This window comes from Sturnus vulgaris, chromosome 22 (assembly GCF_052056855.1).
Source record: "Sturnus vulgaris isolate bStuVul1 chromosome 22, bStuVul1.hap1, whole genome shotgun sequence".
NCBI classification, from domain to species: domain Eukaryota; kingdom Metazoa; phylum Chordata; class Aves; order Passeriformes; family Sturnidae; genus Sturnus; species Sturnus vulgaris.
Window position 1 is genome coordinate 3,968,434 of NC_142264.1, and position 15,869 is coordinate 3,984,302.

The 15,869-nt window shown below is 41.7% G+C and overlaps 1 protein-coding gene across 4 annotated transcripts in view; it reads left to right on the plus strand.

The window, feature by feature from the left end:
- The window catches only part of AK8 (adenylate kinase 8), a 65,713-nt gene that overhangs the window by 24,347 nt on the left and 25,497 nt on the right, over positions 1-15,869 (plus strand). For all 4 annotated transcript variants that reach the window (XM_088177488.1, XM_088177490.1, XM_014873331.2 and 1 more), the window contains 2 exons: positions 1,550-1,639; positions 14,929-15,070. In XM_088177488.1, coding sequence (XP_088033614.1) covers positions 1,550-1,639; positions 14,929-15,070 — 232 coding nt within the window. The remainder of the gene's footprint in view (positions 1-1,549; positions 1,640-14,928; positions 15,071-15,869) is intronic.

The following is a 15,869-nucleotide window of genomic DNA, read 5'->3' on the forward strand; positions in this document are numbered from 1 at the left end:
AGAATATTTCTGCTGTCAGTTATTGTGCCATTGCTGTATTTTAAAACATCATGTGAAAAACTAAATATTTGTAGGTTTATTCAAAGCTGTATTTTTATTAATGGTGTGATTGGCTTAAAGGAAAAAAATGCTTGAATGTATTAAAAATCATTTTGTTCTTGTCCTTTTGAATTTTTTTTCAACTTTTTTCTAAAACTACAGGTTTCATAGTGTTCCATCTAGGTCAAAATTTGCATTTTTTTTTTAAGTAACTACAATAAGAGAGAGAGTTGCAGCTCTTTTTATTAAAAATCATTACCAGTGCTTTTCCCATATGTTGAATTTTATTTTAAGTATTCTGTAACCCAAATATTAGAAGAATTAAGTGTTTAATAGAGAACTGGAAGACTATCATTTTTCAGAATAATATTCAGCATACACTTTATTTCTATTAGGCCATTGGGCTTGAAGCACAGACTCAAAAATTTAAATCTATATTTAAATAGTCTCATGAATTGGATTGAAATGTAGGTGTGTTCTTATTAGGTGTCTTAAACTGGGTTCTGTGCACTGAGTTTCTGTTATGTTTTTACACTATTTATTATCAATATGAATTTGCTTCTCCAGGACAAGTGGTGACTGTTCAAATTGTCCCTTAAATGTTGAATTTTATCAGCTTTGTCCCAGGATCACTGCTGGGGGGGCTCTCACTCCTGTTGGCCTGGCAGTGTGATTAACAGCAATAAAATGATTAAAGGGCTCCATCTTCTCCCATCAAAGTCACTTCCTGTTGCTGCTATTGATTCCTGGAAGAAAGGAATCAATTTAGGATTATTAATTGAATATTCTCCAGGGGGACCTATGGCTAATATTTACCAAATTAGTGTTATAACCAGGATTTCTGCTGCTGTGTGATCTCTCCATGTCTTGGTTCCCTCTCTCTAAACTCCCTCACCTGGGGCAGCCAGCGCTGTCCAAACCCAAACCAGGAATATTTCATGTACAGCTGGCCTGGCTCAAACCTGAAATCTGCATCTCCTGGTGTTCTGGGTGTTTGAAATCAATGATAATATTGCATTAGCACAGGTTTTTAAATGTAATCCTTACATGATCATTAAATGATCCAGGGAGGCCCTTCCTGAAGTGAGCATTATGCTGCACCTCCAGCAGCGTGGTTCAGATGCTGTTCAGCAGCTGGAACTTGATTCAGTAATTACAAGTTTATAAAAAGTGAAAGCCACTAGCAGTCCCTTGAGTTGTTATTTCAGAAATATATTTGATTAATATCATTCTCTCCATTTTTAATATGTTCTTTGCCAAATATATTCTTCTTTTTTTTTTTTCATTCCATATCCTCAGTCTCCTCGCTTTTCATTCTACTTGGCCAAAAAAAAAAAGAAAACAAAACCCTAACAACAAACTCAAAAAACATACAACTTTTATTTTATTCAGTGACCTTATTCCAGTATGCAGCTTCTGGGTTGTTTTGGTTTTTTTTTTCTTTTCTTTTCTTTGTTGCCTCCTTTTTAAAATTTAACCTTGTGTCTTTTTTGTTCTTCCTTCCTGTTAGTTTGCTGTGGGCAACTGCTAAAGGAAGCTGTTGCAGACAACACAAAACTTGGAGAACTCGTTAAGCCTTACATTGACAGTGGATGCCCAGGTAGGGCACATTGTTGTCTCATTACTTTGTAGTTACAAATTTGTAGCAAAAACCAAATTGTGAGTGAATTTTTGTTGGTCAGATTCTAATCAGAGTAGCCTGAAAGTCAATTAATTGTATTTATTGCATGGGATTTGCAGCACTGTGTTACAAAACTTGGATTTCTAAGGGTTTTTATATCCTCAAAACAGATATTCACTGTTCCAATGAAATTAAGATTTCTTGTGCACATTCTGAAATCTGAATTCCATGTTTTAATCTCTAAATCAAAATGAGAATTCTGATACCAGTTCAAACCTATTTTTAAAGCACACTATTAAACTGCTTTCAAAGCACAATAATATTGTGTTTCATTTTATATTTGAATGGTGACTTTTAGAATACCAGCATGGTTTACTTTAATATAAATATTTTAAACTTAAAATTTCTTTGTACTTCATTTCTATCAGCATTTTTGGTTATGGGAGGACTGCCACGACGAATGTTGAGTACACTTTGCTTTTGGAAGGTTCTGCAGGGATTGCAGATAAATCATAAATACTGAAAACTCCTGGGGGCAGCAGCTTAAACCTGTCTGCCTGTTACAGTTGTCCTGCTGCCTGTGTGTGGTGGGTATCAGAAATCAGAGAAAACCTGTAATTAAAGAGAAGAAATCGTGTTGCAGGAGGGTGGAAGAATGTTTATTTTGCCAAATTGCAACGGCCTGGAAGAGGAACTTTCAGTGCTGTTTCTGGCAACAGCCCAAATGGTTTCCAGTGGTACAAACACAAGGAGACAATAGTGCTGAAGATGGGGAAATCTCACTTAAGTTTCAGTATTAATGGAATTTTGAGCAAATCCCCCCTGAGCAAAGAGAAATCTTCATTGTCCTTTATTTTTAGCAAAGAAATGTATTTGGTAAGGTGAAAAGCTTGAAAATCTCTCTTGTTTTTTGCACAGTAGCTTAATTCTGGGGCTGAATTAGACAGCTCTGAAACACTAGCCTTGAAAATTAACTGAGGTTCCCTTGATACCAGACCCAGAGATGCAGGACTTTTATAAAGTTTTTTGGGGGTGCCATCCCTCTGTCAGGCACTTTATCAGGCCACAGGGTGATGGATTTTAACTCTGAACTTCATCTGCAGTGAATGGATTGAATTTATTCCTCGTGCAGTCACCCAGCTCAGTGCATTGACTGCTGGGAGCAGGAGCTGCTGTGGGAGCCATGGGGATGGAGAGCAGGGATCTCTGCAGCCTGGAAGAGAAAATCTGGCTCCTCTGGAATGGGCACAGAGATCTAGGAGAGGATTTTCTGTGTCAGAGATAGCCAGGATGGACATTGAAGTCAAAGGGAAGAGATCTCAGAGTGTGTTGTGCCGTGGGTCTGAAGTCTCCAGGTGTGAGAATAATTCCTCCCCGTGGAATTTGGGTGACCTGAATGTGGCTGGTTTTGAGTTTAACTCACACAGGGAGATCCTTTTAACTCTAGGCCTGTCTTTCATGGTATCCATTAATTTCAGATTCTTATGTGCATGCTGTAATTTCACTGCCTGCTTGTCTCTGTGGAGGGGAAGATTGTAAATACCTCACTCTCTAAATTTCAGTTATGGCTGAGATGGGAGTTTGGATGAGCTGTTTATTCAAAGATAGCTCCTTTAAGAGCTTCCTTTACTAAAATGTTCTTTGTGTGTTTTATAAACTTCATCTTAACCATTAAAGTTCCTTAAAGGAGATGCATTCCCAGTAGAGTAAAATAATTGCACAGATCATAATTTTTAGCCAGTCCTAAAAATATGCACATCCTTAGTCCAAGGGAGCTGCTTTCATTTCAGGAAAAGGAAATTGAAGTTGTAATTCCTTTCTTCCTCCAAATTAGAAATTATTTCAGATTTAGATTAATTTTTTTAATACAGCATGCACAGATAAAGCTGTACAACACTTCTGAATGTTAATAGGGATCATAACTATATTTCTGTGCATTATGCTAAAAATTCTCCCTTAGATTTGCTGGGATGCACATACATATATTTTATTTGGTGGGATACAGCACAAAATTAAAGGCTGAATAAAGATAAATATCATCCAGCAAAACCAGAAATAATAAGTTCTGTCATTTTGCTAATCCTCCTCTCCCAGGGATAACAAAGAATGAATTTACATTAGTAAACACTAACAAGAATTCATTACTGCCCTCACAAGAGGCTTGGAGAAAATGGAATAACACAGGGTACTGAAGAGGAAAGGTGGGCAAAGAATCTTTACATCTTTGCTCTCTTGCTGCAGCCCAGGTTAAAACAGGGGAAAGATTCTCCTGCCATGATTGACTGAGTGAGTTTCCAGAAAATCTCACTTGCAAAGACTCAGTGTAGCCAATAGCAGACAGTGGTGTAAATGGAAAAGCAATTAGAACTTCAATCTTTTCCTTACATTTCTGGTTGTAAAGAGGCTTAGCTGTTCCTGTGGGTGAGGAGTCATGCAAGTGACATTGGCACAGAACAGTGGAACCAAAGGCACACCAGGAAAAATGTTGTTCTCAAATCATTACTTGTCAAAACGAAAGCAGTGCCAGAAAATCTTGAGGACATGCCTCATATATTCTTAAAATGCTCCCCCAGGGGATTGATCTCAGTGTGTTTCCCTTCTTGTGGACACCACTGATTGCATACAATTAGTCATTTAAGATGTGCCAACAGGCCGTGTTGTGGTGCTGTAACAAGGCTCCAAGCCCAGCCTGTTCAAAGCTGACTCATTATTGAGTTATTGAGGCTGCCCACTGTCTGTGCTGCTCCAGTTCTGCTTGGCTAACCCAGATCTCTTCATGGCTTTAGGACTCATCAACATTCCTCGTGCTGTTTTTCCTCTACTGCTGCTTCATGTGTACACCATGCATTTCAGGAACAGCCCAGACAATTCTGTTGTTCCCCCCAAAAGGCAACCCAGTAATCCAATTTTCTGTATTTTCTAGTCTTTGCTGTCTCATAAAGACCTGGTTTTTTGTCAAAATTCTCAATTTTGTATATGGTGATTTATTCTACTAATGAAGGCAGCATAGATGTTTTTGAGCCCATTAATTTTTTAATTCCCAGGACATTCTAGTCTACAATAGGTGCACACTAGATATTGAAAAATGCATTTTTGGTGATAAATCCAGTAACCTGACAGCTTTCTGCCTGTCATAAACATAGAGTTGTGCTTTGGACAACCACTCTGAAATGCAGAGACTGTTCCTTTAGGATGTTGTAGCTTCACTGAGTACTGGGTAGTTATTATTAACTATACTCTGGGCAGAAAATTACCAACATTGGACCAATAAGACCATAAGACCAATCTTCTGGTCACCAACTCCAGTTAGATTAACTCTTGGTCAATAATGTAAATTCAGCACACACCATTTGCTTGGCTGGGAAGAAATGGAGTAAGAGGTGAGTGCAGTGGCCAGAACCCCCCCACAGGCAGCAAGACAAGTCCCATAAATTAATTTATTTGGTTTGATTCCTTCTGGAATATTCTGAGGAAGCAGTTCCAATGGACAGATGATCAGATGATGCCTGCTCAGAAAGGTCTTTCTTAGACCCCACAGGCCTAAAGGAGACCTTTAATCAGAATTCCTGCTCCAATTCTGTCCAGCCTGCTGGACATGTCTCACTGAAAACATGGGCAAACATTAATTAAAAGTTCCATCTGCATGATCTTTGTTCATCATCTTAAAGATGTCTGTGAGAATTTGATACCATGGGAGAACAAAAAAAAAATTGCAGAAAGAATTTTTGATTTCCCCACCTGAATGTCCCTGGTGCTTGCCCTTGAGGTGTTTGCATTGTATTAATGAAAGACAAGCAGAAGCATTTTGGGGGCATCACAAAAATAGGGAAGGCCATCAGTCAGTTGAAATCTGCATGTCACTGTGTCCAGTTTTTGTGGTGAATTTGCATGGAATGATCACTGCTAATTAATCTATCTGTTTGTGAGGCTGTAATAAATAGAGCCAAGAAAAGTAAGATGACACGAAGGCAGCATGAAGAAAAAAATAAAACACTCCCAAACCAGTAAGATTCACTTTTCAGCTGGGAGAACTGCTATTAGTTTGGGTAACTGGGTTTTTTCCCACCAAAATGAAGATTCAGGAGGTAAGAGAAGTGATTCATGGAACACAGATAACACTGCACTGTTTGCAGCCTGTTAGAGTTGAACACACACAACCTGTGTTGTTTTTTTTCCCTCTTCCTTTTTCTATTTTTTTTTTTAAGTTGTAGTATCTGAAGCTGTCCCCAATGGCAGTCTGCACGTAGGGGGTAAAATCTGGAATTCCCTAATTTCTCCTGTTTCCTAATGAAAACTATTACTTGTACAAATACAGATTTCCCCTTATTTTAAATTGCAGTGGTTTTAAAGGGGTACTTTTTTGGTGTAGCCTCTGAAAGTTGGGGTCCCCTGGTGATTGTGATCACAGCCTCACTGAAAACACTTTGCTCAGTTCGAGGAGGGTTGGTTTGGTTTTGTGTGGGTTTTTTTTTTTTCTTTTTTTTTTTTTTTTTGACATCAAATTAATATTCTCATCACTGAGCATGAAACACAGATTTGACAATAGAGCAGCTCCTCTTTGTTAAAAACTCGCCGAGAGTTTCAGAGTTGAAAGGCTGAGTAAATCTTGCTATCTGAGGGGGTAAGCTCAGTGTTATTTCTTGTTTTTTAAGAGTGCTGTACTGGCGAGCTGCAAGCTGTCTGAACATTGCACAGACCCTTTGGGAGCTCCATTGGTTTTCAGCAAGCCTTTGCATGCAGTGTGTTTGTACTGGCTGAAGACAGCGCATGGCTCTCTAAATAATTTACAAGTTGATTAATAGACTCACATGGGTATAATTAGAAGAGGGAGAGACAGCAGCTACAGTAACGGGTACAGTGCTTGGGGGAACTAGAGACTTTATTTTTTTTAAAGAAACTTTCTAGGGTGCTGGGCGTTTGAAGATAAGTTGGGAAGAGCTCAGTGCCTCTTCTCTTTTGAAGTGGAAATAGGACAGTTTGAATCCGTCGAGTTTAATTTTTCACAAGCTTTAGGGGCCCTGCAGTGCAACTCCCTTTTTATTATTGAAAAAAACTCTCCATTTTTCTTTCATTTTTCACACACATGCACACACACACACACACACACACACACGGAGTCCAAACAGGAGCTAATAAACAAATCGATTTTCTACTTTATTTTAAGTTAGTTTTACAGCAATTCTATAGCTCCCCTAAATGTGCACCTTGCTCACAAATAAACTGTGTAAAGTTACAGAGATATTTATGAATACACCACACTTTAATTTATGCATTTTTAAGAAACCTTCACCTCTGTTTGACAATGCTTTTGAAGTAGCTCCGTTTTTCAAGTCAAACTTTTGACTTTTCCTCTGGGACTGCTACAAAGGTTTTTTTATGGAAAATAGGTAGCAGTCTTTTTTCCTACTAGGAGAAAATTGGTGGTCAAGAGAACATAATAAAATTTAGGGGTTTTATTTTCTGTTTTAGGTGGCCATATTTTTATATGAGATGCAAGGTTGTAGAACAGAAAGTTTTAAATGCAGACATATAGGCAGAAGGTTGTCATTTCCTTCCCTGAGTTTTACTTTTACATGTGTTGAATTACTGCTAGATGATAAATCAGAATTCCTTTTTCCTTTATTTGAAAATCTAGAATGTATTTTTCTTTCTTCCACAATCCAGACTGGTGTATCTGCCTGGCAGATACTCAGAGCTGAAGTGAGCTTTACTCACTCCAGATATTTTAATTATTAAATTACTATTAAACTAAATTACTATTAACTATTAAAAGATATTTTTAAGGGCCATCCCACTTAGGAGTGAAAACAAAGCAACCAAAAAATCCACCCTAAAAAGCCAAACGTGGAAGCCAGACCAGGCAAAATAAATGTAATTTGATTAAAGACAGGAGTGCAGTTGTTTTCTGGAGCAATTCTGATAATCAGTCAGTTAATGGATATGGTTCTGCCCATATAAAATGTTTTTTCAATGATATTCACCATTCCTGCTGTTGCTGGAGGATCAATATTCCAATATTTGTGCCACAAACCCTCATGGATTTGAGGGAAGATGTGGCCCTTGGCCATTTGGGGCCTCGTGGTTGTCAGGGGCTTTTAAACAGCAAAGTACAATATAAATGTGAAGTATTAATCTTTTATATCCATATTGATCTTCACTGCTGACAGTCATTCTTTAAAATTTAGGGAAGTGGGAGCTCCTTTCTTTTCCTTGCAGCACTGTCTCTTCACCAAAGGGCTTCTCACTTCAATTCTGTGTGGTTTGGAGTTTGGGATGGAGATATCATAGGAGTTTTTATAATAAAATCAGAAGGAAAAGCACATTGCATGTTGTCAGCATCCCCTTTTTTTTTTTTTGAGTTTAAGATAAAAGTCTGTGTTTGGCTCTGTTTCACAGAGTGTAACACAAATAGAACCAGGCTGCTGTATGAAACAATCTGTCTTAATGACAAGGAAAACATGAAACAGCTTTTGTGCGTCCTTTTATATTTTTAAAGTGTCCCTTTCATGTGGCTGGGGGGTGTCAGGAGAAGGGGAGACCCAGGACTGGGCAGGATCCATCCCACTCTTGGGGTCTGGGGCACGTGCTGGCACCAGGCATCCCTGGCAGGGATGAGGAGCCCCTTCAGGAGCTCCCTCCCTTCTCATCCCGTGGGAAGCAGCATTCGGTATAGAAAGCCAAGACTTTTTTTTCACCATGTTTATCAGATCAATTTATTCCTTTTTTAAAATATTGTCACTGACAAGAAGGGTTTGTAGGTCAAGTTCTGCACTGTGTTCTTCAGCAGAAATAAGGAGGAAATAGGAACTTGGTTGATAATGGAAATGATGAGTCCAATGGGTCTGAAGTGTACTTGTTCTCTCTGTCCAACTGCAGCGTCTCTGCGGAAGCCGAAGCAGTAAAGAGAAATACAAATACATATTTTGTTACTGGTTTTAGAAACTTTCAGAGTAGACACATCCCTGTGAGATAGTTCAGAGCAGCTTTTGTCTCCCAGGCAGGTAAACTGAGGCAGGAAACCTCGTCCAGCCCGAGCCCTGCCACACCCAGGGGGTGTGGATGGGAACCCAGGTGTGTGGATCCCGACCTTGGAGCCAGCCCTGCATCATCCCGGGACTCCCTGGGAGCAAATTGGGCAAATCCGTGGAAAACAGCACAGAGACCATTCTTAGTGGGAAAAAAAAGCTTTTTGTTTGCATGAGGGATGTTCGGTTTGGACTGAATTTCCTTTGCTGCTACCAAGTAAAGTGGTGTCACTAAATGTGATCAGATGTGGATTCCTGAATCTCTCACTTGATGCCTGTGAGGAAACATTTCTGAAGGTCTTAATTTATCCTGTATCGTATGATTTATGATTATATACGACCGATAATTTGGGAATGTACTTGCTTTAGAAATAGTATCATTTCCTATTTTATAGCTAATTCCTATTTTAAATTACCAAAACCCTAAAAAAACAAAAATAAAACCGAGGAAAAACTGGTTCTAATACATGCCAACGAGCAAAAATATTTTAAAGGTGGAAATTAAATATTTTATCGCATTATTTGTTTCACTGTATTAAAAGAATTACTGCGGTTCTTACAGAATTCCTTCTCAGCAGTGTAAAACGAGCGAGTGGAGACGGGATTTGTGTAGGAACGGTCCCTTGGATGGATCACTGCCCGCGTTGTGTTCGCAGCGCTGCGAGCCCGCGGCGGTGCCGGTGTTTGCTGTCCGTTCTTCAAACCCGGTAAAACCGGAGATGCTTTCAGGGTTTCCGTGCCAGCGCGGCGCTCTCGGGAGGCCTGAGCAGCGTCCGGAGCGGGCGCGTTTTCCCCGAATTCCCAATTCCCGACATTTCGGCCGCGCCGCTGCCCGCGGGGCGGGACCGGCTGCGCTGCCCGGAGTGACCGCGGGGTGGCGACAGAGAACGGCCAACGGCGGCCGGGAGCGCGGGGACACCCGGGACACACCGGGACTGACCCGGGACACACCCGGGACACACCGGGACACACCCGGGACAGACCGGGACAGACCGGGACACACCGGGATAGACCCGGGACACACCGGGATAGACCCGGGACACACCGGGACACACCGGGACACACCGGGACACACCCGGGACACACCGGGACAGACCCGGGACACACCGGGACACACCGGGACACACCCGGGACACACCGGGACACACCCGGGACAAACCCGGGACACACCGGGACACACCGGGACACACCGGGACAGACCAGGGACACACCGGGACACACCCGGGACAAACCCGGGACACACCCGGGACAGACCGGGACACACCGGGACACACCCGGGACAGACCCGGGACACACCGGGACACACCGGGACAGACCCGGGAAACACCGGGACAGCGGGGCTGGGATAGACCGGGACAGACCGGGACAGCGGGGCTGAGACACCCGGGACAATGCCGGGGCCCTCCGGAACTGCAGGGCTGGAGCCCCCCGGGTGAACCCCGGGACCCTCCGGGACCCCGCCGGGTGTGGGGGCCGGAGCCCCCCGGAGGGACCGATCCCCTTCTCCCCTCTGCAGCCCGGCCAAACGCCGCGATTTGCTCCCGGTGCCGCTGCAGCGCGCTCGGCCGCGTGTTTATTATTTACACTCCGAGTGTTTATTATTTACAGTCCGAGTGTTTATTATTTACAGTCCGAATGTTTATTATTTACAGTCCGAATGTTTATTATTTACGGTCCGGGTGTTTATTTACGGTCTGCACTCAGACCTGCCCGTCCTCACCCACCGGCGGCTCGGAGGATTAGCCTAAATTATCGATCAGCCCACTCGATGGTAAATCACTGCTAAATCGTTCTCAAACACATTAAAAACCAATTTATACAATCTCAATCGATACCATCTCTGAGGACCTTAACGTGGGCAAGAAAACAGAGTAGAAAAAGCCAATTAGTCATTGTGAATCACCCAGAGTTTCTAGAGCTATAAAATAAGGAAATCTCATGCTTTGCTAAATTTGGGATTTCCTGGACAATTCAGGAAAGTAGCCTTTGGCAGTAGCTTATACTCAGGACAAGATGTTAACTGTCAACTACTGGGATCAAGCCTCAGGCATCTGAATTAGCTGTGAAAATCTTCAGACCTTGCTAAAAAAATATCTCTACAAGCAGGATAAAGCATAGATGGACAGTATTGTCAAAAGGACCTTTTAGAGCACAAAGCTGACAGAATTTGTATCTGCAAATGCATTTATGCTGTACTTAGAATCGAGGTTATATAGGTTTGGAGAAGTGAGTTGATACCATGGAAAAGTCTGTTTTAAAGGGAAATACATGGAGGAGGTATCAATTTAAATATGATAATTGTATAGCTTGGAGCACTGACAGCATTGAAGTTATTGGAGAATAGTGCCCTGTAATCTCTCAAGTGTTTTTCTCTTTCAGACTGTGCCTTTAATGTTCTGTAACTTTTGTGTGGAGCAGATGGTGTGATTTTGTAACTGATTGCCTGATTTTGTAACTGATTGCCTGATTTTGTAACTGATTGTCTGATCCTGGTTTCTGTTAGTCCTGCAGATCCATGGATTGGGGAAGAGCTAATAGGCCACACTCCTGTGAGCTTCGTGAGGATGTACTTCTCATGAGAAGTACCTGATACCTGAGAAAAACTTTGAAGCTCTGAGAAGTAAATTTATTTTTTAAATGTTCTGCCGGAAGGTGCTGACTTACCCTGGAGATTGAAAATCTCTGGGTGTCCACACAGCAGTTCCAGCATGAGCAGCAGCACTGTAAACCTTGTCCCCTGCCTGATCAAACCCCTGAAGTGATTAAATCACTTCTTAGATCCACAGCTGCCCATTCAGGGGCGTAGTCTTGATCATTAACGTGGTGAAACAGGCTGGGAGATAAAGGAGACACGGAGTGTGGGGTTTGTGTAGGCACAGATAAATTACATTTCCATCTGGAGCTGGCTGTGGTCTCGTTCTGCTGCTGTTCCATCCTGGGATCTGTGATCCTGGTCCACAGCTGTGTCTGATGCTCTCAGGATTCACTGCAGCTTTACTTCTGAGGGGTGAATTGGGCTCCTATGCCTTGATTTCTCTCCCTAATAGAGACGTGCTCCCACCTTGCCTAGTCTGGGTATCTCTTTGCAGCAGCACATTGTAATTTTTACAAGAAACTTATCTTTGGACTTCTCTAATGATAAAGTAAAATCTCTCTCGAGTCTCATTCCCCCAACTTTCAGAGCTGGAAACTCACACGAGCTTATGTTGAAAAGGAATTGATTATTCAAAGCTCTTGTGCTTCATAATCTCCTTAAAACATGTAGATTGACTGTCTCATCAGGAAAGCTCTATATTTTACTTTGCTATATGCCCATAGGGTTGTGTGCTTAAGGCCAGGAGACCTCTGGCTAGTTCCTCACAGGCTGTGTGCCCCTCCAATTACAGGTTATTAATTTGCTTTACATTCCAGAGACAGTTCCACATGAGTGAAAAGGAATTCTGTGCTGCAGAGTTCTTCATTACCTACTCTGTCTGTACTACAAAATAAGAATAATACTGATTTTTTTTTTTTTCTCTTTTTTTTTTTTTTTCTTCCCTTTCCCTCTGGTCTGTGGAAGATGTTTTACAGTTTTAATGCAGCTGTTTTAAGTGTGACTGTTGCTGTTCAAGGGCAGCTGATGTACTTTGTAATGCCACCAAGCAGCCAACAAGCTCTGTTCCCCCATTGTGTTGAAGTGATAGGTATGTTTGCTAATCAAGAGGAGAGCAGAGCTTGCTGTCTGACTTGTTTATGTTTTATTTCACACCATCAAGCTTTAGAGGGAGGCACAGAAAATATGTAAGCATCTATATTATTCAGTGATGTATATGTGTACATGGGTGCTGCTGACATCTTGCAGTCACTCCTGGCTGAAGGGAGAGAGGTGTCAGGTGTCCCCAGCATCCCTCAGAACACCCCAAACCTGGCATGTCATTAGATAAACTATTAATTAATCATCGCTGCATCTCGTTGTTTTTTCCCCCCTCGTGTGGTTGCTTCAGTTTTGTTCCAAAATAGTGACCACAGTGGAGGATTTTGATCATCAGGGCTCACAGAAAGCCTGTGGGAAATGCTCAGACCCAGGAGATGCCCCACGTTCCCGTCACAATTGCTTTTTAATTTCCTCGTGGGCTGCAGTGTTTCTCCTTCCCATATGAAGGATGGAAGCAATGTGGAAGTGGGGAATCTCCCAGGATCTGCTGGAAGCTCAAAAGCACAGGATATCCATCTTTCTGTGCCATTCCTGGCCCTTCCAGCCTCTGCCCTGTTCATGTGACAGGGATGTCAACTCTGGCAGAATCCTACTGCAGTTTCACTCGGGGGTTTGTAGGTTCTATCCCTTGCAAAACTGTTTTGAGCATTGTGAAATTAAAAAATAAAATCGTGTCACTTGGCATCTCTGTAAATCCATGTCAATGATTGCAGTAGGAGCTGTCATAAAATAAACACACGTGAAGAAAGTTCAATGCTGCAGCCAGAAATTCAGGACTATGGGAAAATTCCACTGGTCTTTGTATGGAATGCATTTTTGGGAAAGAGAATGTGGGTTTGTTTGTTTTTCTTTATTCCTGCTAGCATGTGTTGGGTTTGTATTAATTCTTGTAAGCTGGAGTGTGGGGAGAGATCTGCCCTGGAAAGAACACTGAAATTCTCCTGGTGTCCCTCCCGTGCCTGCCTGCAGCTCAGGTCTTGGATAGGGAAGAAGCATCCACTTGATAAAATTCCTTCCTGCTGCTGCACTATTGTTACTGTTAATTTTATGAGTCCCATTTTTAACAGAATACCCAGTTTTTGCATTGTCACTTTGCTCTTTGTCAAGTGTGTGGGTTTATTCCATTCTTTTTTTTCCCCTCCTTTCAGCAGATGGAGAATATTACTCTCTTTAACTTGTTCTTTCATAATGTGAAGTGGATATCCTCAATTAATACACTAATCTGTTTCCTAATTAATTCCCTGCGGTTTTCCTCTCCTTTTGCTGGTACACTGACTCCTGAGTGCAGTTCTGTAAACTCAGTAATTTGATTATTTAAAGGAGAAGCCATGAATTTCATGACAGAGGTGCAATTTTAAATTCCTGGAGCAAATGGATTCTATTATTGCAGTTTAAAACCTGCATGTTCCCGGGGTAGAACTGTGCACTGCTAATAATTCACTCTGCTAAAATCCAGGCAGATTGCTGTCAGCTTGTCCTGAAGAGAAGTGCAGTGCTAGAAATCTGACACATACACTCTCCTACAAGCACTTGTTGTTGTATTTTTGTATGCAGATGTGATGGCAGGGTGAGCATCAAAACATCAAGCTGCCATGAAGGGGATTTATGTAGCAATTTCTCTCTTGTTTCCAGTAGAACACCGGTGTTTCAGGCACATAAAGGGAAGGGGCTCTCCTTGCTGCTGGGGAATTGGTTTGGCTGCTGCTTTGGGAAGCAGCTCCAGGTGATTTTGCTGTCCTTTCTTTGGGGTTATTTGACACCGAGCCCAAGACATTACAATAGCCATTGGAAAAATCGATAGTCACTCTCATTGAACTTAATAATTTAATTCTGAACACATCCCCTCCTCCCAAAAAACACAAAAAACCCCCTAAGTATTTCCTTTATAAAGACTCTAGTGAAAATGTGCAGGATACCTCCTTACCACTAAATAGAATTTTAAAAGCTCCATAGTAGTTGTAATCCCCGTCAGTATCTTGCTGATGTTCTCTCTTGCCCTGAAGAAAAATAATAACAGTAGAGGAAAAAGATCTTTTAGCTCTAAAATTAGGGGTTCAACAATGCTGTAGTTAAGGTTGTTGAAATTAATTTTGAAAATTATTTTCAGTTATAAAATCTTCAAGCCTTTGGGTAAATTGGAGCAGTAGCACACATAGACTGTTGTGGCAGAACCATTATCACCTGCTGAGTTCAATCCAGAATTCTCAGAAATTCCTTTCCTGTCTTAGGATTTCTTTTCCACGACTCAGGTCGTCGTTTTTGCATTTTGATAAGATTGTGTCACACACCTCACTGTGACACCAGTCCAGTGTGGCTGGGAGGGAAAAGTACATTGCAAAATTACGTGGGCACCAGTTTTACCAAATCCTTTGCATTGGTCCTACAGTGAATCTGGGGATTCCATGACAATAAATATGCACAAGCCAACGATGCCCAATGCCAATAAATGGGAATAACTGTTTGGTTTGGTTCTAGAAGGACTTGTGAGCATCTCCCTCCACTGCAGACTCAGCACACAGAATAAATGTCACCTTTTTCCTGCTTTGCAGTGCCAGACAACCTCGTGCTGAAGCTGCTGACAGAACGCCTGAGTGCCCTGGACTGCCTGACCAATGGCTGGGTGCTCTCTGGCTTCCCCAGGGATGTCAAGCAGGGAGAGCAGCTGCAGAAAGCACAGATTAATCCCAACAGGTAAGGGAGAAATCCAGCCATCACAATTCTGTAGATAGGAAAAATCAGTTTGTGGAAAGGTACAGATCTTTACTGACATCCTTTATGTTACTGCATCTTCATTTTTGCTTCCTTAGTGAGGAAAGGGGTCCTGCTCCTGGAGAGTAGGAAATAGAGCCCTGGCCTGACAAATGCTCCAGATGGCCAAACTGTGGGAGAGAAAAGAGGTTTGTTGTTCTGGTTATTTGTTTGAGTTGCCTCTAAAACCAAACCATAAGAAATGGATTAAAGTTTAGATTATATGAGAAGATGTATTTTACTTGCAGCAGGAGGGGGGGGTCTACATCTTCTTTCTTCAGCATTGACATAATACCATGGAAATATATTGGTATTGCAAGGAGCTCATTATGAGACTTTTGGGTTTTGTGAAATAATTAAAAACAACATGAGAATTACATTTTATTTGAGCTATAATGAATTGTTCAGAAATGTAATATGAGAGACATCAGCATCCAAAGAGAACTGTTACGAGTGCCAAGCAAATAAAATAGAGTTACTTTTCACAGCTGGTCCAAAGATGGTGAGGATTTAAAGTGCTGGTGCACTCATCAAAGCTGAGAGGATTTTCCATTCCCTTCCCAGGCCTTCCTGGTTCTGTCCATCCCACTGGCTGGCACAGTGGCCATTCCAAAGGCAAACATTGGAAATTTGTGATCTTTCTACTTCCAAGGAAGATGTTCTTACCTAAAAAGTGATGATAGGAGAGGTGAATTACCCACATCAGTGTTTAATTTGGCAAAGTTACTCTTCCTGTGTGATT